The 23,720-nt window shown below is 38.7% G+C and overlaps 1 protein-coding gene across 7 annotated transcripts in view; it reads right to left on the bottom strand.

The window, feature by feature from the left end:
• The window catches only part of NR1H4 (nuclear receptor subfamily 1 group H member 4), a 45,031-nt gene extending 25,033 nt beyond the window's left edge, over positions 1-19,998 (bottom strand). For 2 of the 7 annotated variants that reach the window (XM_017804544.1, XM_017804549.1), the window contains exons 1-2: positions 12,536-12,697; positions 6,863-7,002 (exon numbers count right to left, since the gene is read on the bottom strand). In XM_017804544.1, coding sequence (XP_017660033.1) covers positions 6,863-6,947 — 85 coding nt within the window. In that variant the 5' untranslated portion in view covers positions 6,948-7,002; positions 12,536-12,697. Of the gene's footprint in view, positions 1-2,212; positions 2,330-6,862; positions 7,003-9,421; positions 9,655-12,324; positions 12,453-12,535; positions 12,698-19,979 lie in introns of those variants that run through there. The other 5 variants (XM_017804545.1, XM_017804547.1, XM_017804546.1 and 2 more) reach the window with 5 other exon arrangements.
• Between the last annotated feature and the right edge of the window lie 3,722 nt (positions 19,999-23,720).

The raw sequence follows: 23,720 nt of genomic DNA, 5'->3' as shown, positions 1-23,720 counted from the left end.
CCCATATATTACTAACAATTAGTTTAACTACAGTTGCATCTGGTTGCTCCAGAAGAGGCCAGGGCCCCAAGTACTATACTGGCAGGAGCACAGTAACAGAAGGCACTCCCCAAACCCAAGTTTATACCATTTAAACAAACAATAAACACATACAGAGGGCATCTGGGACTCTATGAAAGAGCCTGGAAGGGAAGTTACACCTTCATGTATCAAATGCAAACTGTCACTGACACCTGCCAGCCACAGTGGTGACAAAAAAAGAGTAGGACAACAATGTTCTGATGTCTGGTATAGGTTTAAGGAGTGGGTGGTAGGTTTTTAATTATATTTACTTTTTGTTGAGACTGCTCCTTATTAAGGCTGGTCAAGGTACTTCAGGTACAAAAACTGGTGTTAGTTGTGGGGTACACAATCATTCAGTGTCTGTTTGGAAAGGAATCTGTTCACCATGGAAACCTAAGCTGTTATTTGCTTGTTAGGAAATTGCTTAGTTGATTGCGTTCACTAAAGGGAAGTGGGACAATCCCAAAATGAAATGAAAGAAATTGTTCACTTTTAATTTTATGCCATCCACAGGAAACTCCACAAAAGCTGTATACCAGCATCCTGAAAGAGCTGGAAGAGTTCTTGCTCTGAAAAAGCAAGAAGAAAAGTCAATATTCCTTCCACATCAAAAATCTTAGGGCTGGTTAAAAAACTCAGGACTGCTAAAGAACTGTAGCACATCCTAAGACAAGATTGGGCGTTTATTTAAACCACTGTAGAACTGTTTGGGTTACACATGTATTTAGAAAAATCTTCACCATCTTTAATTCTACTCTGCTTCTGAAGGAAAAAAAAAATACGAGTCTTAATGCATGAGGTTAAATATGGGCAAATAAAACCCAAAAAGCCTATATCACCTTCTTCCTTCTGTATCAGACACATAGTTAAAGAATTTAGCTGAACTGAGTCCATGCCCAGAGCAATGGAAGGGAAAAGGAAGAACAAAACAGGGTTGAGAGAGACTGCGAGAACATGGTCTTGTTTTACGTAAAACAGACTTAACAGCTGAAACTCTGCGAAGTGGTCAGCATCCAGTATGATTTTTGAAGATAATGAGGTTGCAATTATGTAGGTTCCCCCACTTTAGCTAAAAGTTTTGAGGGGCTTTTGTTTGGTTTGTTTTAAGTAGACTTAAACATGATATACCTGTAGACCTGTACATCAGAACCTAGACCAAATAATTTCTTATCACAAAAGAAAAGTAATCTTATCTTGCCAAGGGGAATGTACATAAGCTTTTCTACAGACACATATTCGTAGAAGTCTGTGATGGACTTGTCTCATGTGACTAAAGCATAAGCAGTCCAGTAAAATCATTGGAGTCACAGTAGTTTAAGCAGTGAAACTGAAATTAGAAATGAGTGCACTGGACTACACCGACATTTTATGTTTGTGTGATCTCAGCTATTTTGAAACATTTATCTGTTTTTCTTTTTGGAAGCATACCTTTTACATTTTTAAGGAAAGACTGCTTACACACACACAAATGTGATGTTACTTACAGCTGCAGATCTTTTAGATTATGTTTTGCAAATAGATGTTTTTCAATGAAAACATTTCACAGAAATATGGAAAGCTTACTAAAAACCTTCCCATGGATATGATAATTGTCTTACAAATATTTTTTCACTGTCAAATGAAACTCATTGAAGAGTTTTGCTTTTGTTACTTTCAAGTTTACACAGAATATTTTACATAAAACTTGAAAAAATATTTGACTTGTAGAAACTAAAGGCAATTTTCCTTATAGGAACTAAAGAAAGTGTTTTCAATTTGTAGAATTATACTGAGGTTATGTATAGACTAAAGGTGGTTTTATGCAGACTATTACAGAAATTACAATGAGATCGTTAATGTAAAAGTTATTGTTCCACTAATATAAAGCTAATTGGAGAGAATAAAATTCTGGGCAGGTTCAAAATACGAACATCTGGCTCTCCTTTGATATTCATGAAGGAACATAAAGAAAAAACAGTATTCAGGACTAAGTAATTCGAAAACCATGGCATAGCCATTAACAAAATTGCAATTTAATTCCAAACAAATTATTTGCGCATCTTTTAAAAATCTTTTGGCTTAAAAAAAACCTTCTAGCATCCTACAATTTCAAAGAAGAGTGCAAGAGTAGTGGCAAAAACATCCAAGCAAGAACACAGCAATATCCTACCTCAGGCTGGGTTCAATCTGACCATTTCTTGAAGTAAAACACTCTCCTTAAGGTGCTCAGTCTTCCTTTCCCTCTCTTTTTCTTTTTTCTTCCTCCTAAAGACTACCTATAAATAAAACTTTTTAATTCTGCTCTGTCTGTATCCTGTTGCCTTCTTTACTGTGAGAACTTTCTTTAAGATTAGAAAGGAGTGACACAGACCAGAGGTTATATAGTTTACTGATTAACTTCATTACAGAGAAACTTGTTTGTAAATGTCTGAAACAATATCCGTTCCCAGCCTGGATTTACCTGGATAAAATTTGGTTATCATTCCATGGGATGCCTTCAAGCAGCCTGGCCTTGTAATTTTTTACCTGTTGTGCTTTAGTTACAACAAAATTTTTATCGATAAATATTCTGTAAGGTCAGATTAACCACTTCCACAGCACAGGAAGCATGTTTTAGCTGAATGGATTAACAGATGTTAAGTACAGAAATTTTAAATTCTCAAAAAAAGGCCAAAGTGCTTTGGCCGTACTGGACACGTCTGTATGAGAAGATAGAATGGTTTGGGTTGGAAGGGACCTTAAAGATCATTTAGTTCCGTATCCCCTGCAATGGGCAGGGACACTTTCCCCTTAAACAGATTGCTCAAAGCCCCATCCAATCTGTCCTTCTCATTAAATTTTTTTTCTTAGATTGCCACTCTGTTTGGTTTTGCTCTTTTCAGAATTATTATACATACAAGATTTTCTGTTTTAATTTGTGTTGGCTTGTTTCCTTTTTATTTGGGGGTCAGTTATGAGCCTAATTATCTTCTCTACAGGGATGAAGCCAGATGTTGCATCATCTGCCAGGTGGTGCTAAAGACAAGTAGTTATTTAACATATCTTATGATCTTGAAGCTGTTTAATCAGTTTGGACACTTGACCCTACTACCTTTAAAAGAAAAATAGAAAAAAGCATAACTAGAACAAATGCAGATTTACCTAAAAGGAATCAGCTGTTCAAGCTCCTCTTAGGCACTGTTCTATGCCTACAACAATTTTCAATGGCATTTGGTTGTTCTTTCATTGAGAAGTTTAGATGAATTGCTTTCTTTTCCCCTTTGTTATTGTAATTTTTTTTCGTGTTCTTCCTTCTCCATTCCAAGACAGCTTTTAAAAGTGCTTATTCACCCAAAAAATTTCTTTCTCAGCAGGGACATACGTAATGAGGGTAGCATTTCTTGTCTTGTTAATGTCATGTTAAAAGAAAACATTTTCAGGCCGTCAAAAAATGGTTTTCATTCAAACTAAGTGTATAATAGTACTGAATTACCTCTTCAGGTTCCTAGAAATAATTCTATTTCTGATATCTGAAGCTTCACACTTAATATCTTGCATACTAATAACTTCTATATAAGGTGCTTTCACAGAAAACAGAATGGAGCTATTACTTTAGAGGTGTGCTACTTATAACAGAAATGACAGTTTGAGTCAAATGTTGTATATAATTCAGGTGCCATACAAATATATATGCTTACCCTCCACATTTAAGATTTGAAGGCGAGATTTGTTGTCTGAAAATTAATTCAGTCCCTTGTGATAAAGGGCAAGTGATGACCATTGAAAGAAATAAGGTAATGGAAGTACAGGCATTTAAAACACATATTGTCCCTAATATGAAAAACTTTCAAAGGCAATTGAAAGAGGTTATCAAATAACTTTTTGCAACAGTCTTGCTGTCCCAGCTGAATTGCCAAGCCTTAGAACAAGGCTTTTCACAGTGCTCTGCTAATGCATCTCACCATGTTCTGGGTCACAGCTTGTGTCCAGTCAATTTGGAGCAAAATGGAGAAGTTCAGATCAGTCTACATCTGTTGTAGCTCTAAAGTGAACTACGAAGCTCCCAAAGATTTTAAAGGAGACCAGGATTTCAGTCCTAAATTACAGAGGTTAAAAAATACAATTTGGTAGGTGTGTCACTTTCTCTTAGTTCAGGGTATGAAACTGGACCACTCTTCACAGAGCTGGCCCTGTTCAGTCCAATGGGGCTTGTGAAATAAAAACAGAGTTTGACTGAGGAAGGGAAGAATCTCAGTGAGAAAGGTCCCATGGAGACCCACACACCTCTGGGTTTTCTTGTCGTAGAGAGTCCCTTTCCATCACTTGGAAAACCAGAGCTGCAAGAAAGATATTTCATGCTGATACTATAGAGATTGTATCATTTTATGAATTTGGTTTTGCCCACTTCTTCAAAGACATATTTTCTGTAAAGAGGTCTGGGATGTTTCTGAGTCACCTGAGTAGGGATTTAAATAAAGAGAAGCAGTTTTCCAGGAAGACAGGGTGTAAGGGAACGACTTTTACTAGGTTAAAGATTCTTCCTCATCTGCATTTCTGGACCTTTTTTCCAGGGACTTATAACTACAGAAGTGAAAAACTGTAGAACACACTGACTCCAAAAACATAGAGAGATACTTTACCTTAGACATATACTGTTAAAATGACAACATACAACTTCCAGCTACTGAAAGGTAGGAAATCCTTCTTTTTTTTCTTTAAGCTCTTCTGAAACCTCCTGCAACTAGAAATCTTGAGGCTAGGTATATAGAAGTGCCCTGGAATTACCATGGTGATGAGGTTCACAGCACAAGCAACTCACAATTGACGTTTCTTTTGAAAGACCTGAACCTGGTGCTAATGTTTGGAGATTCAATTAAATTTGTTTTTGAGGTCTAAGGACACTCTCCCCATAGACTAAGTGAATCATGATGAAAAGAAAACACATTTCCAAGGGGTTTTTTTTACAGAATGCTAGTATGTATCTTTGAAAAAAGGACACTGGTTTGTATAAAGGCTAATGTTTGTAAGCCAGCAATTTTCAACTTGTGAGCTGTGATGTGTGAGAAGTCCTGAGAGAATTTTGTATTCTAAGGGCATTGAAAAGAAAAGCTTTGTTCCTGTTTCCTTGGGTTCACAAGTCACTTCCTGCCAAAACTGAATTTCAAAAAAAAGTAAGTAATTTACAAACATAAAATTGAGACGAGAAACCAATTCCTACAAGTCTTTCGAAGAGAAGAGTCATATTTGCACAATGAGTAACTTTCTCTGTGGACTCAGTTGCATATTATTTCTGACAGGCTTTTTTTCAGCTATAAAAGCAAAAAAGACACCACATAGGAGTGATGCCCCACTAAACAAAAATCAGCTTAAATGAAACACAGCAGGTGTGCTGTCTCTCCTTCCTAATGGGTCCCCTGATACAACCCCTTAATACATTATTTCTTTCTCTTACAGAAATGTCAGCTTGAATTAAATCTCCATTTTGCTAAGGTCTGAAGATCTATAATGGGAGACACAATCCCTCTTATGAACGCCTCACAACTTGTGAGATTTCCCTGTGAATGGAAAGTATTTTACACATTAACATTTTTCCTAGTATTTTAAGGTACCTGGTCATTACTTTTTAAAAAATAATGAAATAATTACTGAAAAAGTAGATACTGGGGGTAAATCTTGATAAAAATCTGAAGTATTTCAGTTATTCAGGAGTTTCTAAATGATGACTAGGTTTGAATATCATTCTCCTCCTTGTATATCATGGCCTGAGACTAGAATTAACAGCTTGCGAGGGAGTGTTTTAGCTCTTTGCATATACTTTTTTAACAACTCCAAAGTATTTCTCCCACCCAACCCCAACACAGAGAGGGATAAAAAGCAGTAACACACAATAATGGAATGGGTTCTGCTTATCATTAGTGATAGTGCTTTAGTTTAGCTGTATGGAGCCAGGAGACTGGAAGTGGTTTGACTTGAGAGATGCTCCTGACTTCTGAGAGCTCTGCAGCTGGAGTGGCTCTGTGTGTCAGAGTCCTTCCATGCCCCAGCTACTATTCTTGTTTCAGACAGATAAAACTGGAATGTTTTCATTTTTCCAGCACCCAAAAAGGCAGAATTGTGGAAACTTCTGAAGTGTTGCAGCATTCTGCATATCTCACAATACTCAATGTTTCATGTTAGTCAATGAAGGACCCAGTCTACCGCCAAACAAAAAGCTAAAAAATGTATTATTCTCTCTTTTTTTCTTAGTAGAAGACAGCTACCCCATGCTTACAAAATATTGACCAAGAAATTTTCATTCACTGGCAAACCCATATGTAGCCTTGAAATATTCAGTGGGACCGGAGCAAGGAGAATTTCCCAGCCTGCTTTATAAATTTTCTTGTGCACTGAAGTTAATAGTTTTTAATAGTCTTAATAAGAAAAAGATTTTAATTTAGGTGAAATTACTTTCATAAATTTGCATAATATGGCAATGCAAATACATTGCAGGATAATTTTGTTACTAATTAACTGGAAATACATCTGCTCAGCTTGATTTAAACGACTCGCAGGAAGATAACAAGCGGACTACATACAAAGGTCTGTCTTCAATGAATGGTTTTCAGTATTAGAAGTGTTACAAAAACAAACTACAGGCTCTGCTATGAGCAGTGATGAGAGCAATAGTGTGTGGGATGACATTAACACCACAGATTCGTTGTTATTTCTTTTGTAAGTATTGAAGATTCAAGAAGGTTGGCACATGTCTCTCACATGTCCTTGACTTGAAATTTCAGTCCATTTTCTTCTAGGTTCCTGAGTAAAGGACAGCTTGCTATTTCAACCTGATTTGGTGACTTACCAAACAAATGAGGACCTTCAGCAAGAGGAAATCCATCAGCAGTGGCTAGCTGATGATGTCCAACTAAATTCATTTCAGATCCCATTTATTCTTCAATTCAGAAGGAATATGCTGATTAAAAAATAGGTTGAAAGGAGACCCTGAGAACATATAAAGCAAAAAGAATATTTAAAACTTGGTTTTATGTACCTAATATAAGGCAGGATTCAAGAGGTTGTTTCAATATTTCCTCTGATGAACACTGGCTTGAAGTTATAATACCTAATTCAGCCTTTAAATAAAATGCTGCATTCAGCTTGTTTGTTTTTTTCCTTGCTGTGGCATATTTTATTTGCCATCCTTCTGCTATTCATTTTAAACAAATGTCAGTTTTTGCTCAGATTTATTCAAATATTCACAGACTGAAGCACTGGCCTGACCTGCTGAGAGCACGCTGCCCAGTCCCCCTTCCACAGAATACCAATTGTTTGAATTATTTTTTCATCACTCTTTCACCATTTCATTGCTTTCACTTACTGGAAAAGTATAATTTTATGGTTAAATCAGAAGAATATAGCCAGGGAACTTGATTTTAATTTCCAGTGACCAGCTCTTTATTTTGCCTTCAGTAATTACTGTCTGAACAAGATAAATGGTAGCAAACACAGAAAGCAAAGCCTTGCTCTGGTGACCAGGCTCACCCATCTGCTCCCTCTGTGGTCTCAAGCAGTCGTATAACTCTCACCTGGGGAGGTTGGGAGATGCTTGTGCCCAGTCATTGGCATATTTTCCTAGCAGGTCAGATGGAACAGCTTTCTTCCACTAAGGTTGACAGTAGCACTCTGCCCAGGCCATCTTTATCCCATTCCAAATGCTAGGCTATTAAAATAGAGGCAAGAGACCTGCCATTGCCCCTACTCTAGCAGAAGCTAGAGCTAGAGTAACGCTGCATCCAGGAGGAAGGTGCACAAGAGGCTCCCTTGCCCCGGTCTGGTTCATGTGAATGGAGTGGGGCAACTCCAGATTACATTTGAGGCAGGACCATCAGCAACAGGAGAATACACAGCTCCAACGATGAGATGTCTCAAGAGCTTATACAGATGCCAAGAGGATTCTGCATAAAGTTGACACAAATCTGTTTTGCTTTATTGTCTTAATTATTTATTTGGTTTTATTCCCGTGGGACTGTCCCTGGGAGCGCATTTCCACTAACTGAAGGCGTTTGAAAGTTATAGCCCAACTCTGCTTCCCAGTGAGAGCTCAGCATGCTTCTCAAGCAGCAATGAAGTCATCTGACAAAAATGTGAATGCTGCAGGAGGCCCAAGTTCTGAGCAGGCTGGGAAGTAGCTTATGAGACTGGCAAGCACACTCTGTAATTATATTCAGATTTGTCCCTTAGGATTCATTAAGTTCTTTCTTGACATAAACAGCAGCCCTCTAATTAGACAGATGCATTTTAAATGTCTGCCCACAGATAACTTAAACAGTTTACTCAGAGACGTCAAAAGCTACTTGTATCACAGACCAGATAGGGTTCTTGTGGCAAACAACACATAAACACACAGTCTCAAATCCAGCACAGAAACATAGTTTTGCAACAGCAAAAAAATTCAAAGTATCTTGGATGGGGCTTGGCCACCAGCCCAGCTACCCCAGTAGGTCCATATTTACTTCCAATCATTTTACTGCCTTGCTACCACACTTGCTAGGGAAGGTATCTGCTGGACTCAAGAGGTGGGGCTGCCTACATGGCTGCAAAGGTCCTACAGTTCCTGACAGTCTTCTCATGAACCGCCTATGAAAAGCCCTTGGGATGGGATTCCTCTTGCAGCCCATTACAAGTGTTCTGGAATGGGAGAAGACAGCAGCACAGTTCGGACCTTTATAATGGCCAGCAAGAGAAACATCAAAATGAGGCATCTTCAGAGGACTTGTGAATATTTTTCTGATTTTCTTGCTGAAGATCAGAGAAGAGAGGCCATCGCCACCTTCTCCCCATGTTCAAGCCCTTCAATATTTTCCTTACAGCCCATGGGAGTGCAACCCTTAGAGTTCCTTGCAGGAATTGCTCTCCCTACACCAAGCATGATGATTATGTTCCATCACTATTACTACTCCTCATGTTTCCTCCTCAGACCCTTAATTTTGGTATGTATGGATTCAGTTCAAATCAAATGTTCATGATGATTTTACACTTCCCACCTTTCTTAATACTTCATTTTCTTTAATATATTCCACTTATGCAGACCATTTATGGGATTTCTTGGAAAAGACTATTCCTATCTCCTTAGGATTTCTGCAAGGCACAAGACATGATCACCATTAAAAAGGCTGGAAATACATTTTCCATTGCATGTATCTTTGCTATTGTAAATTTCCCTGAACACCAAACTCTTCTGATTGACTGATTGATATTTTGCTTTTATTTGCTCCTGAGTCCAGCCTGCTGTGAGCTGTCTAACCTATATTAAATTTATCCATACAATTAATTTCACTGATATTTAAAAGCAGCAGATACTGATTTCCAGCTTTCAGACCTGCACTAGGTACACAGTATAGAGCATTTAAGCAACACTTACCTACACATTTTTCAGTTCTGGGAAATAGGTCACTATAGGTCCGTGTTGCAAAGCATCACAGATCTAGGGGTGGACTCCCTTCCAAAGAGCTGGTTCCACAATGTGAACTCTGTCCTCAACCTCTTCTCAGCCTCATCCTCCTGGACTCTTTCTGAGGTTAAACAACTGTTGTCCCAACTGGCTGCAACTCCCATGGAGCCGAGGCATTGGTCTAGCCAGTGGGATAGGCACACCTAGCAGATATAGAGAGGCACCCAAATTGCTACCAGCATGGCTGGGTGAGAAAGGATGCCCATGTGCAGCACCTATACATGGAACCTCTTGGCAGAAGTATTCCTTCCACAGGTAGAGGGGTTGAGGCATTGTTTTGACTAGTAACATATGCTATGTTAACATATGGTTACATATGTTAACATATGGTAACATATGTTAACTGTGTCATCTTAGCTTCCAGAATGAGTTAATCTACATGAACTGGATCAATAACCAGTCCCTTAATTCAGATTTCTTTATCCACCAAACCCTATGATACGGGAAAGCTTCTTGATATTTTTAGGCATCTTTGGTATGAATAAACATTCATAAGTATTTCTACGTCATGCTTGCTTTCTTATATGAACTGCTTCATTGGAGCTACTGCTATCACGATGAATCTAGACTACCTTAGACAACTTGACTGGTACTCCACGCTAAGGTGTATCAAAAAGCCCCCACATTAGATAGGTAAAAGCTGTAATAAAGGTAAATAGTAATAAAGTTCCAAAGGAAATCAGTAGTGCTCTCCAAAATAAAAGCCCCTTCAAGAGAAAACAAGAGGCATGGGATAAATCAGAAATTTTATTTTTCCAAATAATTATGTTATTTAACTTTTGAAATAAACCTATTCACTCCACCACCTTTAGAGATTATTGTCATAGGCCAAAAATAGACAACAAAGAAAAACAGGGATCAGATGTATAAAGTAAAATATATGCCCAACTGCTTGAGATTATAGTCATCAATTGCATTTTAAGAGATCCAAATTACATAAAATTTTATTACATGTAACCTTTGACATACTTCAGAACAGTCAATCAATGCATGTTTACATGTTCTATGTTTAATTGAGAAAATCAACATGTATATTATAATACATGGGGCTTGTTTTTCCACTGTATGGATACGTACACATTTATTCAGATTTCTTAAGGATATAAGTTCATTGGAGTATACAAATATATATGTATACACACGTGCATTGGGATGCAGGTTTCAGATTTATTGTGGACTCTTATCAGTGCACTGCCTGTGCTATGGTCAATAGTAAAGCTTTCCCTGGCTTCTGTGTAAACAAAGCCGAGTCTGTTAGTAATAGCATTAAAATTAAATCTACTGAGCTCACTGAAAATAAAGCATCATGGCCTCATCCTTTCAAGTAACAAAATTATGTTTGATCATCAGAAAAGCTCTATGACAGTCTAATTGTGGTTTACCTTCAGAAGAATGATTGAAACTGTTTCAGTTAATCAGCAAAGGAAGGCAAATCAAAGCACTTGCAAAATTTTTCACAAATATTAGTGAGGTACGTTTCTTCCACCTGTCCCATAATATTGTCCCATTCTTTACACATCTGACTGCCTATTGCTCAGAGAGAAATTTCAGTAACATCATAACCTATGGCCCAATCCAAACCATTAACATCAATGGGAAGATGGATTCCCATCTAGTTCACGGGCTTTTGATGTGGCCTCATAGCCTTTTTGTAGAATATTTAAGGCAGTGCCTCAGTTATTTGAGAGGCTGTTTTATTTACCTGCTTGGTTTTTTTTAAGTGTATCAAAGAGACATGATAGCATTAGGAAGATTCATGCTTTCTGTTTCTAGCCTATTGCTGTTAGGTCATTTTGACAAGCATGGCACCACAGGCAACTACATAGCAACTGATGCAAAATGCAAGCAACAGTATAAGCAAGTTTGAGAACCAGAGGCAGGACTGGTGATACTGTGTTTGTTTGAAATTTTCTGTTAGATTCCTTAATAGGGAGTTTAAAATTAGAGCAGCAAAGAGACATGGGACACAGAAAAAAACCCATAGGGCATTCTTACAGCTTAGTTAAGAAGCAAAATCAAGTATCTAAGACACAGGTAGAATTTAAAACTATGAGAAGTTTCAATAGCATTCCTGTAGGCAGGCAAGTAACTTCAAAGAGTGGGGCCAGCTTCTGACTGTCGCTGGGATGACCTCCTGAACACCATTTCTCTGTGTCTTCCTTTCTCCGGCATCTTTTTCATGTCTCAACTGATAAAACTGCAAACCCTCCATTGCTAACTGGTTTTGGACTCCCATTTAGCCTAGTGGAATCCCAATCTAGTTTGGGATCTCTAGGTTCTCTGTAACACAAGCAATAGCAATAAAAATAACAAAAGCCAAATGTGTTTCACCACGATAATAGTTGTCCGAAGATAAACAACTAGCAGGAATACTCAGATTAAAATGACATTTTATTAAAAACTAGCAATGGATTCGAATAGTAATCACTTGAAATTTGAAACACCCTTTTCCTTGTGCTAGTTATGCAAAATAAGAGCTAAAGTCCTGGACTTTGGAAGATGCACCTGGAATTTCTACACAAAATTGTCAAAGAAAAAAAATCACATGAAACAAATATAAAAATACAATAAAATTACATGAAACTGTTCACTTTCTGGATTGTCCTCTGCCCATTAATCACATTGAAAACACTATCTGTTCCTAAAAGGATACAAAAATTAACAAGTATAATATTAAAGCTAACGGACATAATTAACCAGATAGATTGAAGGAAAGACTCAATATCAAAGTTACACTTTCTTTTCCAGTGACACACAGAAGCCAGGTTTCTAAAGACAAATTTCAGCACTGTCATTATTTTTCATGACCTTACCATTTTTCCCAAGGGGAATTCCTGCTGTCGAGACAGTTTTTTGCATGAAATTACTTCTCCTTATATTATTCTTCATTGAAATACTAAAGCTTTTAAAATATGATTTTTTCTGGTCAAAAATCCATGAACATCCACTGAGTAAGTCAGGTGAGAAAATTGCTTTTATACTACACAACAGCAAGAGCTATCAGTTTAAAGAATTATTACTTACTGTTTTTTCCTGGAAGACTGCGGATGGCAGGATATAAGACAGTTCTGTGCTCAGTTCAGTATCCTAATGATTCTCACACAGGAACATTTTTGTTTTGTTTTCTTTTTAGGTTTAGCAGAAGGCTGCAGTGATAACACAGTGAATCAAAGCTTGGACTCATTGGCTCAGTGCCCTAATGGACAAGGATTACTCATTAACAATTCTTTCTTTGCGAAACTCTCCAAACAAGGGCTGTATTAAAATGTGAATTCCAACTCAACCATCAGCACAGAGATTTGAGATGCTCCTTAATACTTTAATTGGGTGCAGGGAGGAAGCTAACTCAAATAGCAGGGTGATAGTACCTTGTTGCTGATTTTAACACTTTTCTTGCACATGTACATTTTTATGGCATTTTCAGCCTCCTTGCTTTTCCTATCCAAAGAGCCAAGATGTCATTCCAAGACTGGAACCATATCTTGATTTCTAAGTAATTCTGTCACTCTTTACACTTTTTAGTGTACACTTTAGCATTATACTGAGTACTGAAGCAGAATGGGCTATAAATAACAGCATCACAGGGATGTAGGGACATTAAAGTTTAGTTCCTGGATCTGCCACAATCTCCAACAGACTGCATAATTTTGATTTGGGCTCATTCCATGAAGTTTTAGATGTGAAAGTGAGGCCCTTAACTTTAAATCTATTAGACTCATGCACTGTTTGTGCATAATGGGAAGAAAATGGTACCTGTAGATAGTAAACCACGTGAGTGAGCTACACTGCATCTGAAAATGCTGATTTGTCATTGACAGAAAGGGGACCTTGAGCTACTATATCCCCACTTACCCAGTAGAGGAATTAAAAGTCAAGTGAAGCTGATTGAGGCTGTTCTGTTTCAACATCCCACCAAAATAGGAAGGGTAATAATTCCCTGTTTTGCATTGCTAAACATATCTGGTGGGGACAAGTTGATCTGGCAGTGGTGTTGAGAAAATTTCAGCCAGAGGTGACAGCTGACAGCATCACTCGTGTTGCATTCATGACAGCCACACAGTATATGGTCTCCATCCTTCCTTACATATTTGCACTGTCTGAGCAAGACTTAATAGGTAGAAACACAGGCTGTGCCTCCTACTTGAGCAGAGAGAGACACTGGGCAGCAAACACAGTCCTCTCTAGGAGAAAGGTGAGAGCTGCTGGTCCTGAGATTACCAAGAGTAAAATTCCCTCACTTTGCCTCATTTTAAGAGAAAATAATAATACTTTTAAAAGATATATTCATCCTCAAGCTTGTATCAAGGAAATTCTCTATCCTTCTCATGAAAGTATAATTAATAAAGGGTCTTTTTTTTGTGTGTCCCGTCCCTTCCACATTCACCTGGTAGCCATCCAAACACTTGTGGAACAACAGGTTTCTGAAGAGATCAGTGGGAGAATGATGCCATAAGACTGTCACTGGACACTAGTATTCCCAAAGGGGTACTGTTTTCAGGGATTTTTGCCTACAGTTCATTCCAGCAGGCACTGGCTGTATGATAAGTACATTTAAGATTAAGGCTCTCCCAGTTCTCACTTCTGACTCTCTGAAAGCCATCTCACTACTGTAAACATAGAGATTTTTGTTTGACAAATACATGCTTAGCAAAATTGTCAAAGTACTTTCAAATAGGACAATTCTTACAAAACAACCCTACCCATAGGAGGCAGGAGGTCTCCTGAACTCCAAACATGCCAAAATCCCATCTAACACTTTCCAATACACGTCCACTCTAGTGGAACCTAGAAAACACATACCAAAAAAATAATTTCTGAAGCCAATGATGGGTTTTGTCCCTTATCCAATGAAAAAGCAGAAGCAGAACCAAGAAGTCCAACAAATGTCATATATCTCATGGAGCTTCCTGCCTCTTGGCTAGTTCTGCAGTTCTGAAATCTCTTTTTCAGCTTTCAGCTTCCTGCAACGTCGGTCTGAGATAGTTGATGGCACAGAGAGTTGCTATTTAGAAGTCCCTAGAGACCAACTTTCAGTAAAGGTTCTTTCCCAAAAAGCATTTTTCTCTGTCTGGGTGCTGTTTGTCTGACAGCAAAGAGCTCAACACAAAAGAAATGGAATTTAATACCCCTATTCACCAACAAATTTGTTGCATGAAAACATTTTTCCTTTCCTTACAATAATAAAAAGGCAAGTGTCAAAGTAGTGCTTTGTCCGCTAATCAATACTTTCAAGACTTTATAGGGAACAGCAAAGAAAGAATCCACATGATCAAAAGAGATGTTGCCTGTAGCAACGACATGTGGCTTGTTCAAGCCAGGTGTTCATATTTATTGTGGTTCATGTACAAATGAGAATTGAAGAGAAAGGAATTAGAGCAAATCAAATATATCTTTTGTAGTGTTAGGAAAGACAATCTACATAGCATTGGGGGGAGGAAAGAGAGTAAAAGAGAAGATTCAAATACAGTCACTTATAAATGGAATATCTTTTTTGAGATCACTTGCATGCTATAATTTTTTAAATTTCAGAAATTTAACTAACATCTTAAAACTAGTAAACAATAGTGGCATCACATCGGTATCTGATAAAGAGTATGTGTTCTAAAGTACATACATGCCATTATCAGTGTAAATACATGTTCAGCAACAAAACCAGGCATACAGATAACATTCAGAGCTAGAAATCCGTCTGCCTAGAAAATACCACTCCGTAAACTTTTAAGATTAGTTTAGCTTATTCAATAAGTCTTTCCTTAATCAGAGCCTCTTCATTATGAATTGCTCTCTGATTATTCGGTTTCTGGAAAGCGTAAAATTTATTCAACAATCCTGTGTTGTGCCCCCATGAAATCCAGTAGTCTGTCACTCACATATTTTAAGTAGAGTGTCAAGAAGGGTAAAATGACCACAGCACAATCTCTCCTAAGAGGGGGAATTCCTCCCTGATGGAAGGCAGTTAATTTTTACCTAACGTGCTCTAGCAAGAGCATATATGTTATTAACAAGATACCATCTTACAGCCACCTGGGTGCAAGAGGAGAGCTGAGCACATGTGGAATCAGCTGCAGTATCAAATACTAAGCTTCAGCAGGGGTGAACTTGGTCTATGTCCCTCTAGCTGACTTGAACAGAAATTCAGAATGTTTTTCTAAGAATAAGTTCTGGTAGTCCATGTGTCAGTTCTCTCTCATTATTTTAAATTTTAATTAAGATGCTGATATTACATGCTCTTTCCCACCAGAGTTTACAAGTTTGAAAGTTCCTAGAGAAATCACAGCTTTAAGTTAAACATGCTGGTACAGTATTAGCTGATAAGAAGTTTTACTAGAGGCCTTGGACTAAATATACACTTTATTCTAACAAATTCTTTTCTCTTGACATTTTGATGTTTTACAGTATGGTAGTGATTGAGTTCAATAAGGGTTAGTCTTCATTTATATAAATATTTGGAGAGATAAAATTATTAAGGAATGTTGATGTTTTCCAGCAAGTGAAAGCACTGTCCTTTCATTAATAAGTTGTTCTCTTAAACTGAATGTCAAAGGTGACAAATGAGTTATTATTAATAAATAAATATTAGAATATTTTTAGATTTTTTTTTAATTGTTAAAATAATCACATTAAGTAAATTCATTCTGCAAACTTCTAAACATCTACTTCTGTCTTGGTGTCAAGAAAAAAAAATACACATAAAAAGACTAGTTCAGTAGCTAGCAAGAAATCATTTATTTCAGGATAGGAGAGGAAATGTAGTCTAGACATATATAAATGGATACTGTAAGCCATTGGAGGTGCAGGAGGAGCCTCTGCTAATGCTACCTGGCAAGCTGGAGTCATTGTTAACCTTTTAAACTCTCGGTTCTATACTTCACTGTTCTAGAGGAGGCTCTACCATTAAAGCATTGCAGGCAGATGACTGCTCTCATTATTTATTGAGAGGGAGGGCTGAAGAACAGGTACCAGACCCCCAACAGGTACCCAGAGGAAAGCCTAGGGGAATCTCCCCACCCTGCCTCAAGAAGTCCACTGAGACCACCAAGGGAACAGTGGAAACATCAAACACTCAGCAGCTGATAGGAAGCTCATTACATCTGCCTACCCATCCAGGAGAAAGGGGAACATCAGGTTCTGCTACAAGGAATCATGCAGGAAGCTGTCTTCTTCCTTCTACAAGGGAGACACTTGTACATCAGGGAGGAGCAGGAGCAGGTCTATTCCATGAGGGGATAAAACAGAGCTGAGGATAGCTCCACAGTACCTGATGGGTCAACATGCAGATAGCAACAGACCTAGAGAAGGTAACATGGAGAATCAGGATGAGGGGCCATCCAGGGATCAGCCAAGATCAGCAGGAAGAAGTAGGGCTAGATGCAGCCCTAGAGACACACTGTTTGCAGCATAGTACAAGATTCTTCCAGGAGGCAGGGCAGCAGCAGGACTGGAGATAATGTAGGTTACAGCCAAACATCTGCAGTCCGCCCAGAGAAAAATACGCTCCTGAGCCAGATTATGAGACAGCAACATCAAGCACACTTCCAGCTCATCACAAACCAGGAACAGAGGGCCAGGCTTGATCTTAAATAGCTCATCATAAATAACCCCTCAGCCCACAGTCAAGGCATGTGGGAGGCCCCAGATGAGGCTGGTTAGAGTTATTAAAGCCTATTAATGCCTCAAGATCCTGATATAGAGCAGTTCTCAAAGGTTTTTTTGACTCCTCCTTGTTCCCTAACAGAATGTAGACAAACGATGAACACAGTTACGATCACTTGTGGCAGGCAACAGGAGTAGCAGCAGGACTAGCCCCTCAATGTCCAACTTGTACTGAAAATACTGAGATATTAAAAAGCCAGTGCCACCAGTTCAGCTGAAGAGTACTCATGACACCACCCACCTAAGGAAAGATGAAAGGGGGTGGAAATTGGATAATGTTGGGTCCTCAATATAACTCAAATACTGCCAAGCTCAGAAAAGTACTTTCATGGACTAGGGCCCAGGTGAGTTGAATCATCCTCTTGGTTTCCACCCTGCTAACAGCTGGTACTGAGGAGAAAAGGGGATTTGAAGGCCAAGAAAAGGTGTGGTGTTTGAAAAGAAAGTGAAGGAGATATTGAACAATAGATCTTGGAAGAATTAGTTTATTATTCTTTCTTTTCTAATCTTCAGTTTACATCATTGCATTCTGAAAACAAATTACTTCCCTTTTTAGAAGAAAGAAATTAAATGCGGTATAAAGTTTATTAAATTTAAACAACACAAATCAGGAAATGGAGAGGTTACTTATCTCATAGCAGTATTAGCTTGGGCTCACTCTGAAACAAAGCTTTATTTATCAATATCTAATCTGAATACTGTTTTTGTCCAAAATTGGGTTATATCCCAAAATACAAATCATTTGCATTGATAGATACCTCATTTATGTCAAATCTCACTTGGCTGATATATTTCATCTGCCCATCTCATCCCAAAACAGAAAATATATAACAAAACCAGGTTACCTAGAGAATAATGATAGAGTAGATTTCATGCATGGGCAATCTGTCTAATTCTGTTTCTTGTTTTTGGTGACCTCTCCTGCCAAACCTTCACAAATGAGGAAGTCTTACATATCCATGAATTTTAGGCTTCAACTGTTTGTCTAAATAGGTGTGTAGGATAAGACAATTTATGTAGAAAAGGGAAAAAAACAATTTGAAGCATGGCAGTTCACCCAGTCAGCAACATAAGCCATTGTCCCTCCTTCTGCACTGGCCCCTCATAAATATAGAGCCAAATTAGAGATTTCTTTCCCTCCAGCTTTCCTCGAAATTGCATCATGCTATTGAGGGACCATGCCTATAACTCTCTGAATTTACAACCCTTCCACCAAAACTTGTATTTCCCATGAGCAAAGGAGTTGCCTACCCAGAGAATCTGTCATGCTCCTACTGGAGATGGCTCTTTCTCAACCGCTAATTGGTGGTAGAATAAATCCTCAAGAGCCTGTGGCATTAGTTCCTATGTTTCACCGGCCAGTTTTAGCCATATTTGTATTTCTTGGACACAGAAACTGATTACCACAATGGCAAATGAAAAGGAAGGTTACAGCCAAACATCTTAGTTACAGAAATACCAGCTAGGAAGTTCTTCAGAGCAGTGATTGGACCGAGCAGCCAGCCCTGGTGTTAACTGTTTTGTGTGTCAGGAACCAGCAAAGAACTGGGTTGCAGTAGGAATCAAGATCCCTCCTACCAACCTCTTTGATGTACAGAAGAACTGTTTAACAAAAACATCCCCAGTCCACACGAACCAGCTGCCAGGTAGCACGGAGAATAAAGTTCTAGTTTCTGATCTTTTAAATTTGAGTGAAAAATTAAAATAAGACAGCACCAATGACTGATAACTATGGAGCTGCTGTTCTAGTTATCATGAGGACTACAGCTAACTCTGAGCTGCAGCAAACTACATATGTTATTTTTTGGCCAAAACACATGGGTGTCTGTGTGTAAGTGTTGCTATTTCTACTCAAAGGAAACAGAATCTCTACACATGATAAAATTAATGGCACTGACAACTGAGGGGCAAAAGTCATGCCCTATTCTTTTTCCGGTAGTCTTTCCCCGTAACAGCTGCTGCTGATAAACACAGCAGTAGAAGCTGACAGAAGCATCAAAGGTACCAAATACTGTAATAATACTGTGATTATTAGATGCAACTGCTGCTGTTCTAATATCATTAAACTGATTACATTCAACACGTAATGCATACTTCCTGAAAGTGATCCTCATGTAAACACAACAACAAAAGGGATTCCTTCCTGTGTGCATGAAAAGTACCGAGATACTAGCAGATGACTCTGTATGTCAGATTGTGTCTCACTAATGTGCAGCCACTGAAAATGCATCCTGCCAAATAAAAGATTGATAGAGGAGAAGAAAAATAATGCATGTGGCAACATTAGTTTTCCAGAACAGAAATACTTTTCTCCTGGATATATGACATCAACCTGGAAATGTACTTAAAGCCTGAACTGCATTTTTTTTCCTCCACAACCAGGTCATTCCAGAGAAGGCCAAGGAAGAGTATACCTACCTGTTACCACTTTCAATTTAGTCCAAGTGAGGTAACTCGAAGTTCAAAAACGCAAGAGAACCTCTATTTTCTGTGACAGAACTGCTGTTCAAGTGGGTGATGCACTGTAATCTTAAACTATGCAAACCCTTTATGCCACTGGTATAGCATGATACTCTCTATATTCAAAAATATTTCCTCTGAAGAAACATCATCTTAAACCTTTTTGGAAAATTTGACAAAGCATAACCAAGCTGTATTGTAAAGTTGATCTAAAAGTGAAATTTACTAAACATATGCCTCTCCTCAGACATTAAAGATTATCCTAAAAAAAATTGACTGAAAAATAAGATAATAATAAGTATCAGAGACTTTAAATAAGCAGAACAGATAAATTTTAGTACTTCAATTTACTTACAACTCAGAGAACTGGGTTTTTTAAATTCTTCTTACTTTCTAAATATCTTTTAAAACTAGCAGAGTTGATACTCATTTTATCAGTTTAATCATTGACTTCTTGCTTAACTTGTCTTGTTACCTAGGTCTTTAAAAGTCAACAGATAATAATATGAAATAAATAAAACCTTTGTCACTCATTCCTACATCAAGTTTTATGTAACCCTTCTAAATATGAGTTGCAATAGAAACCTTTGAACAACATGCCAGTAAAACAGAGTGTATTGCAAAGAAGCTGATAAAGTCTTGTTTGGAATACTGTCAATTTATTCCAGGAATTTAACTGCAATTAACCAGATACTTTAGGATTCTTGAATGTAATAAATCTCTGTTCTGTAAATATTCTGCTCCTTATTTCTTCAAGTGGAAAAGTTTGATCCATAATTCCGCAGACACAGTTTTTTGAGATTGCCAGTAAAAGTGGGCAGATATGATGATTTCTGTAATAGGAGTGTCAACCAGCAGGTGCTAAAATGAAATGAGACCTTGACTGCCTTTATACCCAACCTTGGATTATTTCAAGGCAGTAACTGAGGTGTGGAAAAGCACTGTTTTCTTGTACCTACCTTGATCCCTCCACTTAATATCACAATTTAACAGCATTTTAGCAATCTACCTGAGACCCATGTAAAAGTCCAGAAGAAGAAAGACTTGCCCTCTTTGGAGTAGAAGCAGTTTAGGGACTATCTATACAGATTGGACATGCACAGGTCTATGGGCCCTGCCAGAATGTAGGGAGGGAGCTGCTGGCACAACTCTGAGGCCACTTTCAATTGTCTTTGAAGGGTCATAACTATTGGGAGAGGTTTCTGATGACTGGGCAAAAAGCAAATATCACTCCTATCTTTAAGAAGGAGGCAAAAAAACCGATAGACTTCTATGACAAGAAGTGAAGGGAGAGCTTGATTTTAACAAGGCTTTCAGCACTTCATGGACAAAATCAGAAAGTTCATACTAGACGAATACACAGTCAGTTGGATTTGAAACACACAAAACTATCTCAAATGTTTGGGATCAGCAGCGTGAAGCCCAGCTAGAAGCAGTAATTTGTGATATATCCCAGTGATGAATACTGGGACCAACATACATTCATTAATAATCTGTATGATGAGACAACAGCTTTGCAAAACTGGCAAGAGCATTGATACAACAGCTCCTTGTGCTGCCATTCAGAGGGGCCTTAACAGGTTGGAGAAATGTCCTGACAGGAATCTCATGAACTTCAACAAAGGGAAATTCAAGTCCTCCACCTGGGGAGAAGTAGCTCTGAGAAGTAAGCAAATTAACCTGTGCATCTTTCACTAAGACAGTAGCTACAGAAATCTGTCTCTTTGAAGAAAATATAACATCACTAACTAAATTAAAATGTTAAGCCTACTCCCAATTTGGGGAGCACACCAGGTGTGGAAACTAAAACTCTACACCAGTTTGGTGGATTTTAGTTTCTCATCTTTAGTTATTTCATAGTTTCTTGTGGGAAGCACTAATGAAAATATTACTGAAAAAAATTCTTTTCTTTCTAGAAGGATTTGTCCCAGCAATTCGTGATAAGGAAATCTGCATGTGTGTTGTGTTGGGGCTGAGGGTTTGCTGACATTCAGCTGCTGCAGTAATTTGATGGCTCAAAAAAACAGCCTGTGATATTTTTTTCAAACTAACATATGCCTATGTTCTCTGAAATCAATCCCAGCCATTGGCACAAACCAAAGAAAAACCTGTTAACGAACTTACTCCTACATGCCTTTTTGAAGAGACGATTATTTGTTAAACTTTGGATGAGTCTTTCCCAATAACTGGCATGAGTCAGTACTGTGTCTTCTCTGAAAGACATAAAAATCCCCAAGAATCATAGAATCATATAACAGTTTGGGTTGGAAAGGACCTCTTAAAGGTAATCTAGTCCAATCCCCCTGCTATCAGCGGGGACATCAACTAGACCAGATTGCTCAGAGCCCTGTCCAAGCTGATCTTGAATGTTTCCAGGACTGAGGCATCTACTGCTCTGGGCAATAAAGAAGGGGCAAAGTGCAGAGAGGTGTACGGGCCAAAGGTATAGCTCAGGGGCAGTGAAGGAAGGATGGACTGGGAGCACTGAAGGACTCTGGGGTAGGGATACAGCTTAGGAGAGAGAAGGAATTAGCTGTGGGACTGGTCCTTGTTATAGGTAAATATAACAGCAGAAGATGCCAGTTGACAAGGGGCATTTTGAGCTGCTCACAGCTTTTTCATGAAATTGGAATAGAGGTGGTTGTTTGGGAGTAGTAAAAATATGGATGAGGAATGCAGAAAATTACCTGGAAAGAGCAGCTATTTCTCATGATCTGAAAGTTCATGTAACCTGCCAACCAACAAGGGTAGGGGACAGAGATCCTGACTGCAGTTCCCTTCCCAGCTTCATCAGCAACTTTGCCCTCCAGCCCCATACAAGCCTGACAGTTCCCTCTGTGCTCTGGCAGTGCAGAGGGAGCAGGGCAGGTCAGCACAGCCTTGACCTTTGGCCAGCCAGGGTAACATTTCAGCTGCCTGCTGTGGACTGGTGGCTCCAGCTGCTGCTGCCAGCAGGAGCCTTGGAACAAAATGTAAAATCAAAATAGGAATATGCTAAGAAGTAAACCCTTGCTATTTTTGACTCTGTGTTGTCCTGGTGTCTTGTGCACCATTCTGTTAGTTAGCAAGGGTCAGGAGAAGCCACACGTGGAAACAAGAAAATACAAGTTAAAGAGAAGGGTCTGGTGTGACTTTTCTGCACGCTGTCGAAAGCATTTTAACAGGCAAACTAGCAGCCAATATGGGCCACTGGGAAATGTTCCCAGTGAACAGTGCAGGACAGAGGATATTCCATTGAAGTCCCACGATGAGGAAAAACCTATCCATTGGGGTACTCCCAGTCGCCCCTGCATGCTGCACACAGCATCGTTATTCCACAAGAGTAACATTACATCCATTCACACAAATTGCCCTTCACTTGTTTGTCCTGAACGTTAATCTCTTTCACATTTAAATTCAAGTTTCATGTGAGTAGTATGACTTCCCCTTGCCCACCGTGGATCAGCAGGGACCCCGAAGCCCCTTCCAGCCCCCTGCAGATTTGTACCAGCACAAACTACAGAACTGACTGCTGTCAAGTGACAAATTAGGTCTCTCGGGACATGCAGACAACTTTTTTTTTATTACACACTGGGGAGGGAGCAGAAACCAAGCAGATGGGATCAAAGTCCCCTCCCTAAAAAATGACATTTCCCTTGTCTTAATCACTGTATCAGTAAGTTTCTTCAACTAAGTCCCTCACTCTTCATTCCAGCTATGCCCAGCAGAGAGAGAGCACCTGGTGATGATTGCCATCTCTAGAAAGCAGAGCTATCTTTATTGGGGGTACTCAAATATTTCCTAGTTTACAAAAGTTGTTGTCTTCCTGGTTGGTGTTCCAATGATATGTGAAACACCTCTGGACAATCATAACTGAGCAAATGGAGATTTATTTCTCGTGAGTTCCAGTGTTTTTCTGATACATATTTAACAAAATGGCCATGAACTGCTCAGAGGAGCTCTGAGTTTGTCATGCAGGTAGAACTAAGCCTAAAATAAGCAGTGAAGTAGTTGTCAAAAGTTTGTACAGCACGTGTCTGAGCACTGACTTTATTGAGCAGATAAATACGATTATACATAAACAAATGTAGTCTGCTACATTATCTGCAGATATCCA

The sequence above is a fragment of the Lepidothrix coronata genome, unplaced genomic scaffold, assembly GCF_001604755.1.
Source record: "Lepidothrix coronata isolate B3197 unplaced genomic scaffold, Lepidothrix_coronata-1.0 Scaffold9, whole genome shotgun sequence".
NCBI classification, from domain to species: Eukaryota; Metazoa; Chordata; class Aves; order Passeriformes; family Pipridae; genus Lepidothrix; species Lepidothrix coronata.
The sequence above is the reverse complement of the archived record's forward strand: the minus strand, read 5'-3'. Positions and strand labels throughout refer to the sequence as shown.